This window comes from Strigops habroptila, chromosome 9, assembly GCF_004027225.2.
Source record: "Strigops habroptila isolate Jane chromosome 9, bStrHab1.2.pri, whole genome shotgun sequence".
Classification (NCBI taxonomy): Eukaryota; Metazoa; Chordata; class Aves; order Psittaciformes; family Psittacidae; genus Strigops; species Strigops habroptila.
In genome coordinates this window covers 15,862,999-15,880,706 of record NC_044285.2, presented here as the reverse complement: position 1 = coordinate 15,880,706, position 17,708 = coordinate 15,862,999, and the positions used below count along the sequence as shown (strand labels likewise).

Here is a 17,708-nt window from a genome sequence, read left to right as displayed (position 1 = left end):
ATGTGCTTTAAAACATTGAAGTGTAGTATTCCACAGTGCTTAATAATGAAACTTGTATGACACTTGTTTTTCCTAATCAAGCTTTTAAATGCATTAGTAATTAAGGAGAATACCTTTGTACAATAAATATCCAAAAGAAGGTTAAAAAAATCCCCAAACTGTAATGCTTACTAAAATATTGCACTCAATGCCCGTGCTTTACAAAAAAGACAAAATGTGAATTCCCTTCTCATAGGACTACTCTTAGCCTGGTTTTCTTCATGATTTTTAAAGGCTCTTGATTTTAATACTGCCCAGTATAAAACTGTAAGAAAATACAGCATTTTAATAACATTTAATTTTTATGCAGAGACTCTGTTTCTATGGTTATTAAATCGCTAATATGGACATAAAATACCACATCAGGGATCCACCTGCTAAAAAGAGCAAGAGAATCTTTGGCAGCAGGCTGGCTGTTTAATGCGCTACCACTTTCATTTAATTTTGAACTGAACATTTAATTTCTAAACAGTGTGCTTCTAAGCACTCTGGAGTGAATGCTGTTTGTTGACTTGATCTTTGTTGTCAAGGTAAATAGTATAACAGTATGTGTTTCATATAAATTCTTTTTAAAACCTTTTTTATTTTAGGTAGGGCTAAAATGGACTTTACTCCCTTTTCCAGTGAACTAATGCATTAAAGTGAGTCAAGTTGAAGTCTAACTTTATTTAGAATAGAAAAAGTCTATTGAGAATGAATAAAGTCTAACTTCATTTAGAATGAAATTCACTCTATAAGACTACATTTTGAGAAGTCATCATTTTTTTGTTTTCTCTTTAACTCTATGAATAATTTTCCTTGCCAAAAGTTCAAGGATATAAGTAAAAGGGAAAAAACCAAAAAAAACCCAACTTGATTTTGTTCAGGTATAAACTTTTTTCAGTAATCTCAAAATGTGTGTAAAAAAAAATGAACTTTTGTATAGTTTAATTATTGATGATTGGGGTGCATAACCATTTTTCTGAAAGAAATCTATTTCATATCTAGGTGTTCAAACATACAAGCAAACAAGAAAATAGTGGGTTTGTTCAGTTCTGGCTTGTATCCAATCTGCACCTAATAGCATGTACTAAAAGCTGGTTTATCTTCATATGCTGCATAATAATTGAAATGGCAAATCCAGTAAAGTTAATCTTAAAATTTAGCAAAGTCATAAAAGTGCAACTCTGTACACTGCTGATGAAATCTTTATCTTTGTGTTAGCAGTAAAATGCCAAGATTAATATTCTGCATCGTGGCATGCTGTAATTCTAGCTAAGCGGACATCTGCAGAGGTCTGTGCTCTTCATGCTAGCCATCTGCTCTTGGCTTTGCTTTTGCAAGTCTTTCTGTCTAAATATCTTGTTCTAAATGGAGGTATTTTCTGTTCCTTCAGCTGTAATATTTTTGTGTCCCGATAATTTTTATTTTCTGCGTATAATACCCATGAAAGGATGATGCATAGTAGTTTAATTAGCAGTTGAATCAAAGGTTGGTTTAAGATGTTACCTAATTTTGGGTTTGCTATCTACTTCTGTATGCTTGTTAATTGAAAAACTGCTGAAATACTTTTTATAGCAGCATATTCAGGTCGTGACTGTCATAGGCTTATATACACATATATGTGTATATATATGTGTACATACGTATGTGTATATATATGAAATTTACCAACAACATTATGTTTTCTCAAACTGTTAAATAACAGTTACCTTACCTCTTCTCCTTTTCCCTGAGCTTCTAGAAGCTTTCTGGAAGCTGGCATGGCCAGATGTGTACTGGTCTAAAGCATCAGAAAGTTCATTATCACTGGGAAGGTGTGATAACAGTCACTATCTTGCTTGTCTGCATCGAAGTGCTGTTGGCAGCTTAGAGGAGAAATAGTGTGCCCAAGTACACAGTGCTGAAGGAAGCTTGGGGTGGTCCAGCAGATGATCATTCTATTTGAAAGGAAATTCATTATATTTGTTAGTAGCTTTATGCTCTGTATCCTCGGATGCACTGCCACATATTGTGGAAGGCTGAAGTCTTTTCCACAGGAAAACCTGCTGCCTTCTTTCTACCATATACCATGGGTTTTGGTAAGAATATGATGGGAGTATCCCCCTGTGCATTGGCAGTACTTCGTCTTCTCCATAATGCGTTGCTGTTTGCACGTCCTGCATGAACGTCTGGATACATGCTGGAGGACAGATCCCAGACTGCTATCAGAAATACGTATCTGGATAAGGGTCCTTGAGTTGGTCACTCTGAGAAATACAGCAGGAAATTAATCCAGATTGTGTCAACAGAGTAATAATTAATGCCTTCGTAAGGGTTTTTTTGGTCAATATCACCTGAATCTCTAAAATAAGGTATTAATTATAAACCCAAACCTCAGGCAGCTGCCTGTTTGCTGTAGTTCAGTCACTTTGGTTACTCCATTTTTCTAATCACAGGAAGCCATGAATTGCCAAAGAAGTGATGGGGGCTGTCAAGTAGATGTGCTGTGTATCCAAACTAAGGATGCTGTTGCTTTTTTTTCTAACTTTTGAGTATGTCTTTCTGGTTCCAGCAATTACCTGCTTGTAAAACTTCCTTACAAGTTCCGATTTCAGAAAAATTGCTTTCTTCTTCAAAGGGCTGTGGCTGCTCCTTGCCCCTGACTCACAGCAGGTTCCTGTCCTCATGACCTGCTGGAAGGTCTGTCTGTGGAGCTACTGTAGATAGAACTGTGAATGCTGCTACTGGGTTTTTAAGAGGCATGAAGGGAAACTGGTGCAGTGTTCTGTGATGGCAGGGAGATAAGATGCCACCTATTTTTGTAGCATAGGTACCAGGAGATTTGGAGATGTGTTTGAGCGCCTTTGCAGACAAAGTAAGGATCAGCCGTGCACAAAATTCACTAATTTTAGCATAGCATGATGTCATCAATGTAGTCTTAGTTTTATGGTGTCTTCAAGGTTGCTGCTACACAACAGCACAGCTGAAGTAACCTACTTTCTGATGGTAAGGAAGGAAGAGTTGACTAATTTTACTGCTGAGTAAGGTTCAGTATATAATGATGTGCAGTTTCCATTTCTTTGAAAGTGAAACTTAGCTCCCTGAAGTAATTAGCCTGTCCCCAAAGGCTTATCTAAGATTTGAGGGTTTAAGTATTATATAGACCTTCTCTGCCTCTGCAGAGGGCTTGACGTTTGCTGTCCACTAATGCAATGCAGCTCAGCTTGTCCAGTAAGTGGATTAAAAGAATTACTGTGCCATTGAATCATAGAATCAGCTAGGTTCAAAAAGACCTTTAAGATCACCAAGTCGCACTGCTACCCCAGGACTGCCATGTCCACCCCTAAGCTGTGGCACTAAGGGCCTCATCTGCGCAGTTTTTGAGCACTTCTGGGGATGACGATTCCACCACTGCCCTGGGCAGCCTGTTCTATTGTCTGACCACCGTCTCTGTGAAGAAATTTTTCCTAATATCCAGTCTAAACTTCCCCTGGTACAGCTTGAGGCCATTACTTCTTGTGCTATCACTTCTTACTTGGGAGAGGAGACCAGCCACTTCCTTGTTCCATCCTCCTTTCAGGTAGTTGTAGAGAGTAATAAGGTCCCCCCCAAGCCTTCTCCAGACTAAATAAGCCCAGTTCCCTCAGCTGTTCCTCATCAGACTTGTGCTCCAGATCCTTCACCAGCTTTGTGAAGGTGACCTGGACCTCCTCCAGCAACTCGGTATCTCTCTTGTAGTGAGGAGCACAGAACTGAACACAGGATTCGAAGTGCAGCCTCACCAGTGCTGAGTACAGGGGGATGATCACTGCCCTGATCTTGCTGCCACACTATTGCTGATACAGGCCAGGATGCTGTTGACCTTGGCTGCCTGGGCACAAGCTGGCGCATGTTCAGCTGCATTAGTCAGCACCCCCAGGTCCTTTTCCACCGAGCAGCTTTCCAGCCACTCTTGCCCAAGCCTGTAGCATTGCAAGGGGTTGTTGTAGCCCAAGTGCAGGACTCGGCACTTGGCCTCGTTGTTTGCCTGGCACAATTGGCCTTGCCCATCGATCCAGCCTGTCCAGATCCCTCTGCAGCGCCTTCCTATTCTCCAGCAGATCCACGCTATGACTAGAAAGATATTGGGGGAGTGAATACTAGTACTTAATGTCTAGCAGACTGTAGCTTGTTTTCAGCAACTTATGACATGATTATCATGGTTTAGAAAAATACACAAGAAGCACATTATTGTAATTGAGTTGATTGTTTATGTATACTTTAAAATATTTACTACATTTATCTATTGTATATCTCTACAAGCCACAGTATGCATGTTTATAATTATGCCTCTTTCACAGATTACTAAAATAGAAAACATCAGTCATTTGAATGAACTCAGAGTGTTAAACCTTGCCAGAAACCTACTAACCATTGTAGAAAACCTTAACGGACTGGATTCACTCACAGAGCTCAACCTTCGTCATAATCAAGTCTCTGCTATAGTAAGGAACAAAACTCTTGTATTTTTCTCTTTTTCTTCCTTTATTTTGGTTTTAACAAAATGCACTATTAGTGTAACTTGTCTAAACCATATCAGCATTTCAGATTTGTGAAATTTTGTGGCTTCCCATATTATGTTGCTTATGTTCTTCTACTGTGATATTTAAGGTGAAGCAAACAGCAATTTATTTTTGGTGTTATTTTGTTTAAATGTGATCGGGAGTTGGACTTGATGACCTTTAAAGATCCCTTCCAAGCCAATCTATTCTGCGAATCTATGATGAGTTGTAGTGATTCACATCTTGATAGCTCATGATGGTTCTCGAGGGGAGGGCCACAATGGGACCCAGATTCTGAAGAAGCTTTGGGGTTCTAACATACAAATGTAGATACTTTTCTTCCATACAAGTTTGTTTCCCAGAAGCTCTCACTTCTGTAGCTTAGCTAACCAGACCATCTTAAATTTCATCATCTTATGAATATTTCTGGGGCAAATGCAGAGAAAATAGGTATTGTTCTTAAAAGCAGAATTTAGCAATTGAAGCTTTAAGCTAGCATTGTAAGTCTTTATGTTATCAAAATTAAAGCTTTTCACTTTGCAATTTAAGAGTTGTTCTGGTATGGCAAGTAGATTGTTTGAATAAGGACTTCTTAAAATAATGCATTAAGTCTGCTTAAATAGCTGGCCCTCATCATTCTTTTAGTTCTTGATCTCCTATTGCTGCTGAGCCTTTCTTAGATCTGCTGGTTTTTCATATAGAAATTGTTTTTACACTTCAGAAAAAAGAAATTTTTGCTCATTGCTGATTCTGCTACTATACTTTCCCCCTACATCAGTTATGTTACCTAGAACTCTCTTCCTTGCTTGTAGCTGCTGCCTTTTCACTCCTCTCAGGCATATCTCATACTTTCTCCTTGCTTCCTTTTGTCACAAATGGCAAGTAAGCATGAAATTTAGATTAGTGAGTTACAGGCTTGGACTCTGCACTGCATCTGAATGTTTTAGTCTTTCCTGGACAGAGGCAGTGTTTCAGAAGATTATATTCTCTTCAGGCAAGTACTTTATTTTGCCTGATTGTTTGTTTGCTTTTACCCTGCTTAAATTCTAATGGAATTGTTTTTGTGTGTGTATTTTTGTGTTGTTTTTTTATTGAATGGTGATTTTAGCAAGTATGACACTAACTCTCCTTCCTCTAGAGAAGGACTCTTAAATCATGTGACGTCAAGTCTTGGCCAGATCATAATCTCTGAGACCTAAAGTAAATTGATGTATTTTTCCTAAAATAAAATCTCTTTCTTATTTTAATGGTAGGTGTTGTCTTTTTCTCTGTATACAACAATATATATGTATTTATTTACTTGATTTATTTTTTTTTTTATTAAAGCTGTGTTACTTCTGTATTGAAATTCAGAATCTGCTCCAATATTACATTACTAAAAATCCAGAAACATAGAAACAAATATACCAGTTTACGGAAAGAATATCCCAGATACTGTTATATTATTGCTGGAGAACTTGAGTAGTTAAAGGAGGGGGTTTACATTTCTTTCCTTTAAGATGAGATTTAGGTTTTCTTCTGGTGTCATTTTAAACATTATATAGTTATGGTGCAGCACTTAACTGCAAAACTTTCACTCTAAGTTCATTAAAGAATTTGGCTTCTGTGATTTGGTTTTTGGCCTGTGTTTTAGTTACTGAGTTACTATGACAACACTATCATTATGAATCAAGCTTTTTAAATTTGATTAGTCCCTTAAATGAAAGAATCTAACATCAATTTTTAAAAGTTTGCCATCCCCCAAAAACATGAAATAAAGTCAATATAATTTAATTACTTTCAGTACATTTTTGTGAGCCTTCCTTGTTTTTTACACACACACAAAGTGTATTGTTTTTGTGAAGGGAAGATAATGATATCACTTGTTAAACAAAATGAGGTTTCATGCTGAACTCCATACCCGTTGCAGTTTACTCTATTGAGTAATTCAAGCTATCCAAGTAGATTGTAGTTTGTTTAAACACTGCCTTAGATTAGCAATTTTGGGACCATTTTTTGTCTTAGAGGTATTCATTAGAGACTGGAAATTCATGAATTGTAAGTAGTTATTTTTGTAAGAATAAACTGTAGTTTGTCCAAAGCTGTAGGATTTAAAAAGGCAGTCCTGAGGCTTGGTTTGTAGCAGAATTGTATCTTATAGGATTAAGTGTCTTCAAGAAGCCTGACCATTCTGGAAAATAGCAAACAGACAGAATAAATGATTACAAAGTGTCTCATGTGGTATCAAAAGCATAAATCTATGCATACCATGAATTATGGAACATTTATTTACTTTCCATCCAGTTGTGAATCGGGGTGCACTGTTAGGAAGATGAACTATGTTTTTGTTTGAAAGACAGATCTGCTTGATTGCTTTGAGGTATTAAAAGCTTAAACTTCCAGGTTTTGTCATCTGCAGCTTGATCTTAGATTTGAAGGAGGACTGGTCAAGGTGTTCACCATCTTGTTGCAAAAAAACCTCCTGCCCTGTGTGAGTCCACTGTTTTATATGACTGAATCAAAGCTGAAGAAACTGGAGGCTTTTCTTTTTGTTTTTTTCTTTTGCTGTAACACCTGTGAGACTTGTGATTTACAGGACAGCAGCGTATTCTAGTTACAGAAATTTGTCTTCAGGAGAAATTACTTTGCATTCCTCAATACAAAATTCTTTCATTAGTTGAAATTACTGCTACATAAGAATTACTGTGCAGAACTCTATAATGCCTGTCTTCAAGTCTATATTCACTTGTATCATGCTTGCCCACTCCTTTAAGCATCAACAATGAGAGTAGCCTTGGGACAGAGGGTGTGTGCAGGTGGAATTCTGTTGTGAACTCAATCTTTCCATGGTCTGACCTGGGAGAATCCAGAACAGCTCTGATCCAGGAGTTTCGCATCTTCAAGCCTGAGCGGATAAGCACTGCTTGTTGTACGCAGAGCTGTGCCTCTCAGCAACACCCATTAGCTCACATTCACTGTTTCATTAATTGCAGCTACATGATTTGTTTAGAGCTGTCTTGCGCTCACCTATTTGGGTAGAATGAACTGTTTCTTTTTCTTGAATGTGATGTAGACATGTCACAAATCAGATGGAGGGAAGAAGGGCAGTAGATGTGATTTTGTGGCTAAAATCAGTGTAGTGAGCTCTGTGATGCTTCCCTGTGGTGTAAGTAGTAGGTTTATATCCACTGGTTGCAAATTTGAGTATGCTCCTTAGTAGAATAAGGAGATGCATATATATAACTGAGGGTTGAGGTGTGCAGTCTGAATAGTATATGAATCACTGCAGACTGTGCTGTGTGGCTGTTATGGATTTATATTTCATAAATGAAGTTTGTATTTACTTGATATGTTCCTTCTTACTAATATTTGTGTTACTTGCTGTTTAGAGCTTTTATCGAAAGGCCTTTAGTGGCATATATTAAATTTGATTACTCATTCTGGAAGGTCATTCCTTATAAATTTTAATTGTAAAGGTGACAGTCCTTCAGATCATTCTTTGGCAGAAAAGTCATTGCTGTTTGGTGCTGCTAATTGCACTGCTGCATTGCACTTCAAAAACCTTATTTCAGCATGGTCATGAAATCTTTTTTTTTTTTTTTCCCCTTTTTCTTTTTTCTTTTTTCTTTTTTTCACCAGTGTGTTATCCTGCAGCTTAAATGCTGAGGCAGCACGTTGGCTTATTTCCCAAAAGCTTGCTCAGAAAGCAGCAGCAGCCTTATCCTCTTTTCTTTAACATCATTTGCTTTGCAAGTGATGCAGCTTGTTCTGCAGCGTGGATATCTGCACTGAAACACTCCCTTGCAGTCTGCAGTAGGGAGAAATGGAGCTGCAGAAATCAATGTTGCAGCAAGGTTATAGCATATAGAAATGATTGTATTTCATCAAGGAAAGTAGAGAGGTTCAAAAGCTACTTTCAGCTACTGAATTTATGCTTCTGTCTTTCCTTCTAGAAAGATGTGGATACTTTGCCATGTCTCCAGCGTCTCTTCCTCAGCTTCAACAATATATCTAGGTAAGGGAAATAGCAGTTTGCTTCCTATCAGTAATTTAAAATGTACTGTAGGAGCTGTATTTCATTAAAATGTAAATTAAAACACTGTGAGTGCAGATACTATTGTTTCCCCTAACAGATAGCATAATCAAGCCATTGTGTATATTCTATTTAAACATAACATGTCTTGAAACCCTTTGCATTTAAATGTAATTGTACTATGAGAATTCTACCAAGAAACTTATATTTTTAATTTTAAAATCATCATACTGTTTACAGTGATGATCAAAATTAAGAATAGTGTTGTAAAGAAGTTTTACTGTTAAACCAGATATCTGTTAAGCTAACATTACAAAAGGTACATATTATATTTAACATACCATCACTGTATTTATGGAGTTACACAAACTGCTGAGTCAGATTCTGCTTACAATGCTTAAATTATTTCATGCTTGTATTTGGCTTGTCCATATATTAATAAAGTCTGAAAGGTGTGTTCATGTTTATTTCCCTTTTAAACCAGATGACAGAAGCAGACTAGCTCGACTTTCAGAGCAGGGTTTCTATAGTATCAAGTAGCTAAGTGCATTTTGTTATAAACAGAAATGTTTGTCTTCTATGCCTTTTCATATTCATGCATTTTGGGAGTCTGCATTTATACCAGTGCCAATATTAAAAAACCAAAATTATGAAATAGTGCCTGCATTATCTTCAATTGGGTATGTCCATTTTCCTACCCCTTAATCACCACCAGCCTTCTTTGCTTAGAATCAAATAATTTAATGTGGTATAAGGGAAAGATGCTTCATGTTCCAACTACTGGAAATACCATGTTGTTCTTGTGGTATCTGCTTTCTCTGTAAAATGTTACACTTAGCATGAGCTTTTATTGCAATAGCCGCTTGGAACATTTTAAGTTAACCTGCATTATGTTTCTTGTAGACAGCTCCAACCTACTTGTCTGTCTTCCTGATGTTCTTAAAGTACAAATGCAGTAGAGCTCCTTAAATACTCATGGGTATTAAGTATTTAAAAAAATCAGAGATGAATTACAGGAATCTTTAGTATGCTCTTTCCTTAATCAATCTGCCAGTCTTATTTTATGTTTTAAATTGGCATAATAAAGAGAGGGGGGTAGCATTTTGCTTCTCTATTTCCAGAATTGAAACCTGCCTTTTGTTTCTCTTCTTCTAAAAAATGTCTTAGCTTGGCAAGAATACTGAGGGGACTGCAGTAGCTGGCTCCCTTGCCATCAGGGAGCATCACTGCAGTCACTAGAATTTCTAAATCTCTTTAAATACTTGGTATATTTTGCATAGTTTTCTCACTCCTTTTTCACATTTATTTTCACAGTGTTTAAGGAAGAAAAAATGCTTCATTTTTTCTGTGAGGTTTTCAAAGTAGGTTTCTCAAACTTTATGTATTCAGTAGCTTGCTTCTTGGTACTTTATCATGATTTTTGTTACTCATTGGGGCTTCAGCTAAACTATTGATCTAGTTTTATTTTTCATGTAAGCTAGAAATACTTATTTAGAACATTTGTGCAAATTTATAACTCAGTTTTAATTTGTAGTTGGCATAGGTGTAAAAATAAAATCTTAATGTCAAATGAAAGACATTACTCTTCTATGAATTTTGTATATATATGTGGGTAGATAGGTGGGTGGACCAGTTTAACTCTTTATTTACCAGTCTTTATTTTAAAACAAAGAAACAGCTTCTTTTGATGATCACATTTAGCTTGGGTTTTTGAAATAATATCTTTCTATTACATATAGCAGTAATGAAGGCTGAAAACTCCTTAATTCCTGATTTTGACTTCTGTAGTTGATATGTCTTCTAGCAGGAAAATGATTAAATGTAAAAATATACTCTTGACCATCTGTTTTCTGATACTTGGCTTGATACTGTTTGAACTGACTGAAGAAGTTATATGCAACTGTAATACTAGTGAATTGCTGTGCTACATCTGAACATTCCTATAACCCTTTTAAATGATTTTGTTGTACATAGAAATGTTTGTCTTCTATGCCTTTTCACTTACCTGGGTTTACTCTGTGCCCTAGGGTAATTTTAGAAGTTATTTTTCCTAGAAACAGCTGTGTCTGTTGTTTTAGATAGTCAAATTGATACAAAGGTGTTCCAGTTCATTTATTTGTAGGTGCATAGAGAAAATCTGCAAATGGAAATGAACAACAAAGTATGTTGCCAAAACCTGGATATATTTGTATTACAGGTTCATTAAAATATCTCATTAGCGACCATTTTAAAATGAGCATTTTTGAGGCAGTACTTTCATGGGAAAGTTTTGCTGCTTTCTATTTTCCTGTGTCAACAAAAATCCGTGGGTCTGAAATTGATACATACTGACATGAATATTTCAGTAGAAGATTTGGGAATACCTTTTAAAAATTGTCACTATTTGAGGCACAAAAATCTATAATGGATTTAATCACCTATTCCTTTTTCCGCTCATGCTTCATAGGAGGACTCATAATTCTGCTGCTTCTCTGCAGAGCTTTTAGTAAAAAAGGGTGTATTGGCAAGATAATATAAGCTAAATCTGAACATTGTAGAAGTTCATGCTGATCTGAAACAAAAGTAGCCCTAGTTCTGGCTTCAGCCCAAAAAAATTTAGTTACAAACTGAAGGCATTCGTACCTCATGGCTGAAGGTGATATATCTCTGTCTCTAGAACTAGTTATGAAGAAGGGGCAGAAATCCAATTTTGAATTTGTCATGTGGTGCTGGGGAATTGATTACAGAAACTTTTCTTCAGGAAAGATACGCCGCTGAGATTTAGAAAGAGGGTTATTGTTCATATTTCAAAATATGAAACCAGGGTAGACTATTTTTAAATCTTGGAAACAAAATGCATATTTTCAGTGTTACACTGCTGTCCGGGTCAGCATTATGTTGGTTTTTTATTTATATCTTATTTCTTAGCAGCATGAAAAAGTATAGTGTTAAATACTTAAACAAAAGCAGTACAAGGAGAATGAAAAGTTGACTCTGGTAGCATCTGTTTTCCTCAGTAGTTTAGTGGTTAGAAACCTAGGAATCCCAAGTTTTCTTCTTTGACTGAGTATTTTTTGAACACACAGTTCCCTCTTGGGTGTTCTGTCAGACTGTAATGAGCATGTTGCCTTCCTTCTTTTCAGAGTTTTTCCCCTTTATGCTTTTAGAAAGTTGTTGATGCATATGTATAGAGAAGAAACAACTGTCTTTCTGAGGAAGTAGGCTGTAACAGAGGACAAGTGTTTCTGTGTCCTGTTCTTGCCTACTGTGTAAATGTGAATGCATATCACTGATGGAGGCTGAGCTTACACCGCTCCAGAGTATTCTGTGCCTTAGTAATGCCACATTCTCATATGAGACAGGAGAAAGGGGTTTGCATGCCTTCTGGCAGAGGGGAGAATTGGATACAGGACTCTGAGCATGCACACAAGATGTAAAACTGATCTGAAAAGATTTGCAGAAAACACTTTTTGATAATTTTGCCTAAATTCACAACTTGTGTCTGTGTTGGCAAAACTGCCATTTTAGCAAAGATAAATTGATCTAATAAGAAAGAACAGGGAAGGAGAGGTGTTAGCTGTAGTTTGGTGGGGCTCCTGCAGGAGAAGGTCTTTTGGAAAGAGAAGCAGACATTCCATTCAAGATGATTGGCTGAGACAGTCTGAAACAGCATCATCCACAGCTGCTTTGTATTTCAGGAGCAGGTTAAAGCCTCCTTTGTAGATAACAGAGGCTAGAGAGAGCATTGAGACATGGCCTCTGCATCCCGTAGGGTGGTTACCACTTGGCTGTGTCGTAGCAGTCTGCGTGCTGGGAAGCAGATAGAAGCTTGGTTGTAAAATTATGCAGTCTGTTTGCTAAGTGTGTTGTGTTACAGCTTTGCTTGGCTTAGCATTGGTGTGCCAGTGTGACAAGTAAAGTATATTAAGTTTTCTACATTGAGTTTCTAAAGGTCTCTCTTTCATGTTCTCTTTTTCACATTTTCATACAAAGATGTGAAACAGCTATTTTGCACTACTGTTTAGCTCTAAAATCAAGCTGCTAATAGGGCAGCTAAAAGCAGGATGAAGCAAATGCGTATGTGTTAGCTCTGGAATGAATGTTCTGGAGCTTTGAGAATTTCAAAGCACAGCACTATGCATAAGCGGAAGCTCTCGAAAACACTAGCAAACTTTGAACTTCTCTCTCATTTCCTGAAGAGATTAGTTTAATTAAAAATCTGTAAATCATATGTAATGGCAAACTCCTTGTTTGGTTAAATGTTTAGTGGGAAGTGCTTAGAGTAAATATATTTAATGCTTTTAATAAATATATTTACATTATTTGAAACTAATTTTTTAAGACAAAAAAATTTCCATATTTGTCACACAAAATGGAAATAGTTATCTTTTCTTATTCTAACATGTTTATGAGTTTGCTTTACTAACTTCTCTGTCATTTGGGAAGATTATCTTTTATCTTCAGGGCATATTGAGTATATATTTTAAGTAATGTCAGCCTGATCTTCTGAAAATGTGGTTATGCAAGCTGGTTTATGGAAAGGAAACCAGGTCATAAAAAGACTCTTTCAGGGATATCTCATTTCATAATCTGATATTCTGGTATATCTGAAGCCCTTTGCAGCTGAATGTTATTCCTCAGCAGATTATTGCATGCTTTCTTGAAAGTTGAGTGATACCAATGATGAAAGCAGTTGCCACTTTATTCAATGGTAGTCTTTAACTTAAACATTCATACTGCGTATGATTTCTGATCCTTAAGATCAGGGCATAATTAAAATTTGGTATCCTTCCAAGTATTAGTAGAGGAAGACTCTTCCTGCCACCAAGAGTAAGAAGAATATAACCAGCTGATGCAATCAGTAATATTGTCAGAAGAATAAAAAAATTATTGTCAGTAATATTTTCTACTTCAGAAATGGTCTCTTAGTTCAGAATGTCATTAAGTATTTGTCTAGTAAAGTGATCCTCTGTTTATATTTGTGATCATCATTGATTCTTTTGTAACTATCAGATTTTTTTGAACTTCATTCTCAAAACTACTGAGTCTAATTATTTCATGCTTTCCACTTCAATTTACTTAACTTCATAAGACTTGACTTTTGAAGGCCAAAGTGCACAGTTTCTTAAAAGGAGTTGGGGATCATATTTATTTCTGTAAATTCAGCTTGTTGTTAAATCAAGTTAAATAGTTCTGTGTTGTTTAAAAATACTATTTATTTGAACTACATTGTTTCACATTCCATCTTCAATAAAAGGAACATGATACAAGCTGTACATTTCCACATACACTTTGTGCGGGCCAGTTATTTTCGTAAGGAAGCCAAATCAGATGTTGTCTAAAAAGCCAACTTGTTAGTGTTTGTAGACTGAACTCAGAACAAAAGTCAGACCTCTTTTGAAGATAATATGATGCTTCTGTAATTGTTTTTTTTCTGATCTTTAATGATGTTGCAAACACCATTCTGTGGTATTTGTGGTTGGCTTTTTTTCTTGTATTTTCCATGGTTTTCATACTGGCTTTGATGGCAAATACGCTTTGCATTATTTTATTTTTTTTTAATATGAGGTGATACACATCCTATTTTAGGTGGGGTTTTTTAGGTAAAACTATGCTCCCGTAGTTAACGAGTTCTCCTTATTCTCCATCTATTTCTACCTGTATGTGAAGAGGTTAAAAAGTTTAACAGCAGCAGCTGTTGGCATTTCAAAATACTTATAGTTTGATTTCTCATACACAATATTGATGGGTGGGTTTTTTTTCAGCACAGGTAAATATTAATGTTCTATCCTTAAGAAATAAAATCTTCCATCTCAAAATTATTCCTACTCTATGACATTAAAACTTTAAACTTTTTTGGTTACAGTTTTGAGGATATTCTGTGCCTTGCTGAGTCCTCATCTTTGTCAGATATCACCCTTGATGGCAATCCAATAGCTCAGGAGACATGGTACAAACACACTGTTCTCCATCATATGATGCAGCTCCGACAGCTAGATATGAAGAGAATCACAGTAAGAAATTTCTGTTTTCGTCAAACTTCCTAGATCCTTAAATTGAGAAGTAAAATGTAGGGGTGTCTGTCTATGTATGTATATTAAAAATACCACATTTTTTTCTTAATTTAGTATGGAGTTGAATGGTAAATAGACATTACAATATTGAAAACTCGAACTTTTTTGTTTTCAGTATTATGTAAGGGTCTGCTTTTTTATTTCATTTTAACATGTTTACTTTTAAATGCTTAAGTTCTTTACTAGTAAATACTGTGTGCTCAATTGCCATGTGACAAGAGAGAATCTGCAAAGCTTTTGGTTCGAACTTTACCAAGAGTCTTTACTGATTTGCTGTATAGCTGAAAAGGAAGAGTGTTTCTTCCAAAGGAGTAGTCTGTTTATCCTAGAATTCGTGTTATTGGTATCTTCTGTTGCTTAAAAATCTTGTTGGTTTCTTTAGTCTGCCTTGCTAAGGAAACCTAGTGATAACACAGTTCCTATGTGTCTGTATTTCTCCCTAACTTCCTGTTCATTTCTGCTGCTCAAGTTCAAGTAACCTTGGTAAGGAAGAAAGGACTTGCAGACAACCAAGTCTCCTACAGAATTCTTGGAAATGCACTTTAAAGTGGAGGATGAAGGGCGATCACTGGGGGCCTTATAGTTAAGTCAGCTATTTAATCTCTTAATATAGGAATAGCCATGCTAATTCTATGTCTACTCAAACGTGATGTTTAAGCATGACCTTCTTAAAAAAGAAATCCCTCCAGCAGCAAGTTAACAAATATAATATGCTTTACAAGCAAGAGCGTTGGAGCTCTATCTTTTATGATGAGGTGCTGACAGATATACCCTATTTTAAGTTCTCATTTGCTTTGTACACAGACTGTACAGCATTAAAATCGTCCTGTTGTTTTACCCCATATCCTATTTTCCTGTAGCCAATCCATCATGAGCATAAAATAGAGCCAGTTATGATGCAAAATATAACATGTATGTAGATAATATTAATTTTTAAAATAAAATGCTTTGGGACATGAGAGTTTTATTCCCAGCATGAAAAAAACTAAATACTTGTTTGTTCACAGGTATTCTATGAGTTGGGGTTTTTTTATTATTTTGTGGATTTATACTGACTTAATTGAATACTTGGTAATTACTTTGCTTTTCATAAGATAATTTCTTAGTATTTCAGAAATTTGAGTCAAATGAAGAAAATGTCTCCTCCTTCCCCTCCATTTGCCCCTTCACCCGTTTTTGAGAGGAGACACATCCTGGTAGAACTCTCAGTGTTGGGAAAAACTGTAGAAAGCTCAAACTCCTTTTTAGACTCTGTGGGATCTGTATGGGGAAAAAGCTATTAGAAATGCACAGCCATGGGAAAAACTTAATCTGGGTTTGCACCTTGTTAAACATCAGACACTCAACCACAAGACAAAAAGCCATAGAAAAACAGGCTTCACCAGTTGTGCTGCTCATAAATCTACTTGTAAAAAGAACATTTTGCATTCTTTATTTGCCTTCTGGTTTTTGAGCCATGCTGTTTTCTCCATGTAGAGGGTGCTTTATGTTTTCTCCAATAAAAGCTATGTTACCCAGATAATCATATAATTTAAGAAACTGTGATTTTTAAGAAAAATAACAAGTGTCATGAGGTTTGTGATAAAATTAGAGAGTTGGCAATGCCAAATCCAGCTATTTTGCCTAGGAAAGCAACATGCTGTTGCCATCAGTTGTAAGGGTAAATGTAACTTAGTGGGAGAATGAAAGTACAATGCTGGGTTTGTGCTTTTTCTGACTCCATTGGTATACCTAAACTCTAAATTTCTAGATTCTTCTCTCCATTACTTTAAAGAGCATCCAGACCATTTTGAAGTTAAGCGTTGTTTTGTCCTGTAAAGAACTTGAGAGTTGGACTAGGATGTTGGATTTTTCTAACTAGGAATTCTTCACTGACCTGTTTACAAGTTCTTCTGCTTGAGAGCTAAGTTTTACATAATTGTTACTTCTGCTTTTAACTATGCTTTTACTTGCTGGTTTCACTGGGACAAGAAGATTATTTCAAGAAAGAGTAAAATCTCAAGGATATTTTCAAAAGTTTGTAAAAGACTTTGAAGTTCTATTCATATTGGGTTTCAGGAGGGCACATGCTCTTTGGTGCTATGCCTTTTCTACTTGATTCTCTGGAGAAAGGGAACCTCAGAGCAAGTCTGGTGGTAACTGCCGCTGCCTTAGGGAACTATTCAGAAACATAAAGCTGCCATGAAAATCAAATCCTCTGCACTTGGGATAAAATGTTTTTCTCTGTAATTGTTCTAATATTTCTTGAGTCAGGGCAGATTTGTCTTTATACAAGGGACTGCATCACAATATGACAACATTTACATCCCAATCTGTGAGGAAGCTGTTGTTTTCTTAGGCCCTCTCACTCCGAAGCTATTTTGGCATGTAAGATTTAAACTCTTAAACCACTGAGACATTGACCCAGTGGTGGTGAAATCACTGGAGGTTAGTTGCCTGTAATGAGTTTCACTGTAAGACTGAAAACACTTTTTCGTTGTCCACACTAGAAAGTAAGTGATTTTCATCTGAAAAACACTGTCCACTTTGTATTGTGTACCGAAAACATTAATTCAGTGGAAATCTTTTACTTTCCCAAACTTTCATTGATGAATTCAGAGGCTTAAAGAGTGGGGACGAGGCTCAATTACCATGGCTGGATGGATTACTGTGTGTTACCTGTGTTAACCATCTGTAACAGTTACACCTGTAGTCCACCTTGGTTGTGAGGTAGTGGGACTAGATGTGTGGCTTATGTGCTGTTGAAGCGTGTTACAGTCAAAGCAGGCTCGGGTTGCGTAGATAGCCATTTGTGTTGTGTGGTTAATGTCCTATAATGGTTGTTTTTCTGGGCACTAGAGCTTCTTGAATATGTTTCGTAGTTTGAACTTCTGAAACAGTTGACCTATGCAGTGGCACTTACAGTTTAGCTGTGACGGATCTTTTTTCCTACAGTCTTCTGTAACATATACTGCCTGCAGACATACAATAAAATATTAAAATATGAATATATACATGGTCCTTACTGAGGAATTATTTAACCAGGAACACTTGCTATCCATACTTTCTCAGCAGAATTTAAGTGTATATATATTTTTATATGTATGTTTATATATAGCGTAT

General features: G+C 36.3%; 1 protein-coding gene across 3 annotated transcripts in view; it reads left to right on the top strand.

Annotated features, from left to right (window-relative positions):
- Positions 1-17,708, top strand: part of LRRC49 (leucine rich repeat containing 49) — a 47,927-nt gene that overhangs the window by 9,839 nt on the left and 20,380 nt on the right. For 2 of the 3 annotated variants that reach the window (XM_030497246.1, XM_030497245.1), the window contains exons 8-10: positions 4,341-4,484; positions 8,474-8,535; positions 14,399-14,546. In XM_030497246.1, coding sequence (XP_030353106.1) covers positions 4,341-4,484; positions 8,474-8,535; positions 14,399-14,546 — 354 coding nt within the window. The remainder of the gene's footprint in view (positions 1-4,340; positions 4,485-8,473; positions 8,536-14,398; positions 14,547-17,708) is intronic. The other variant, XM_030497247.1, reaches the window with a different exon arrangement.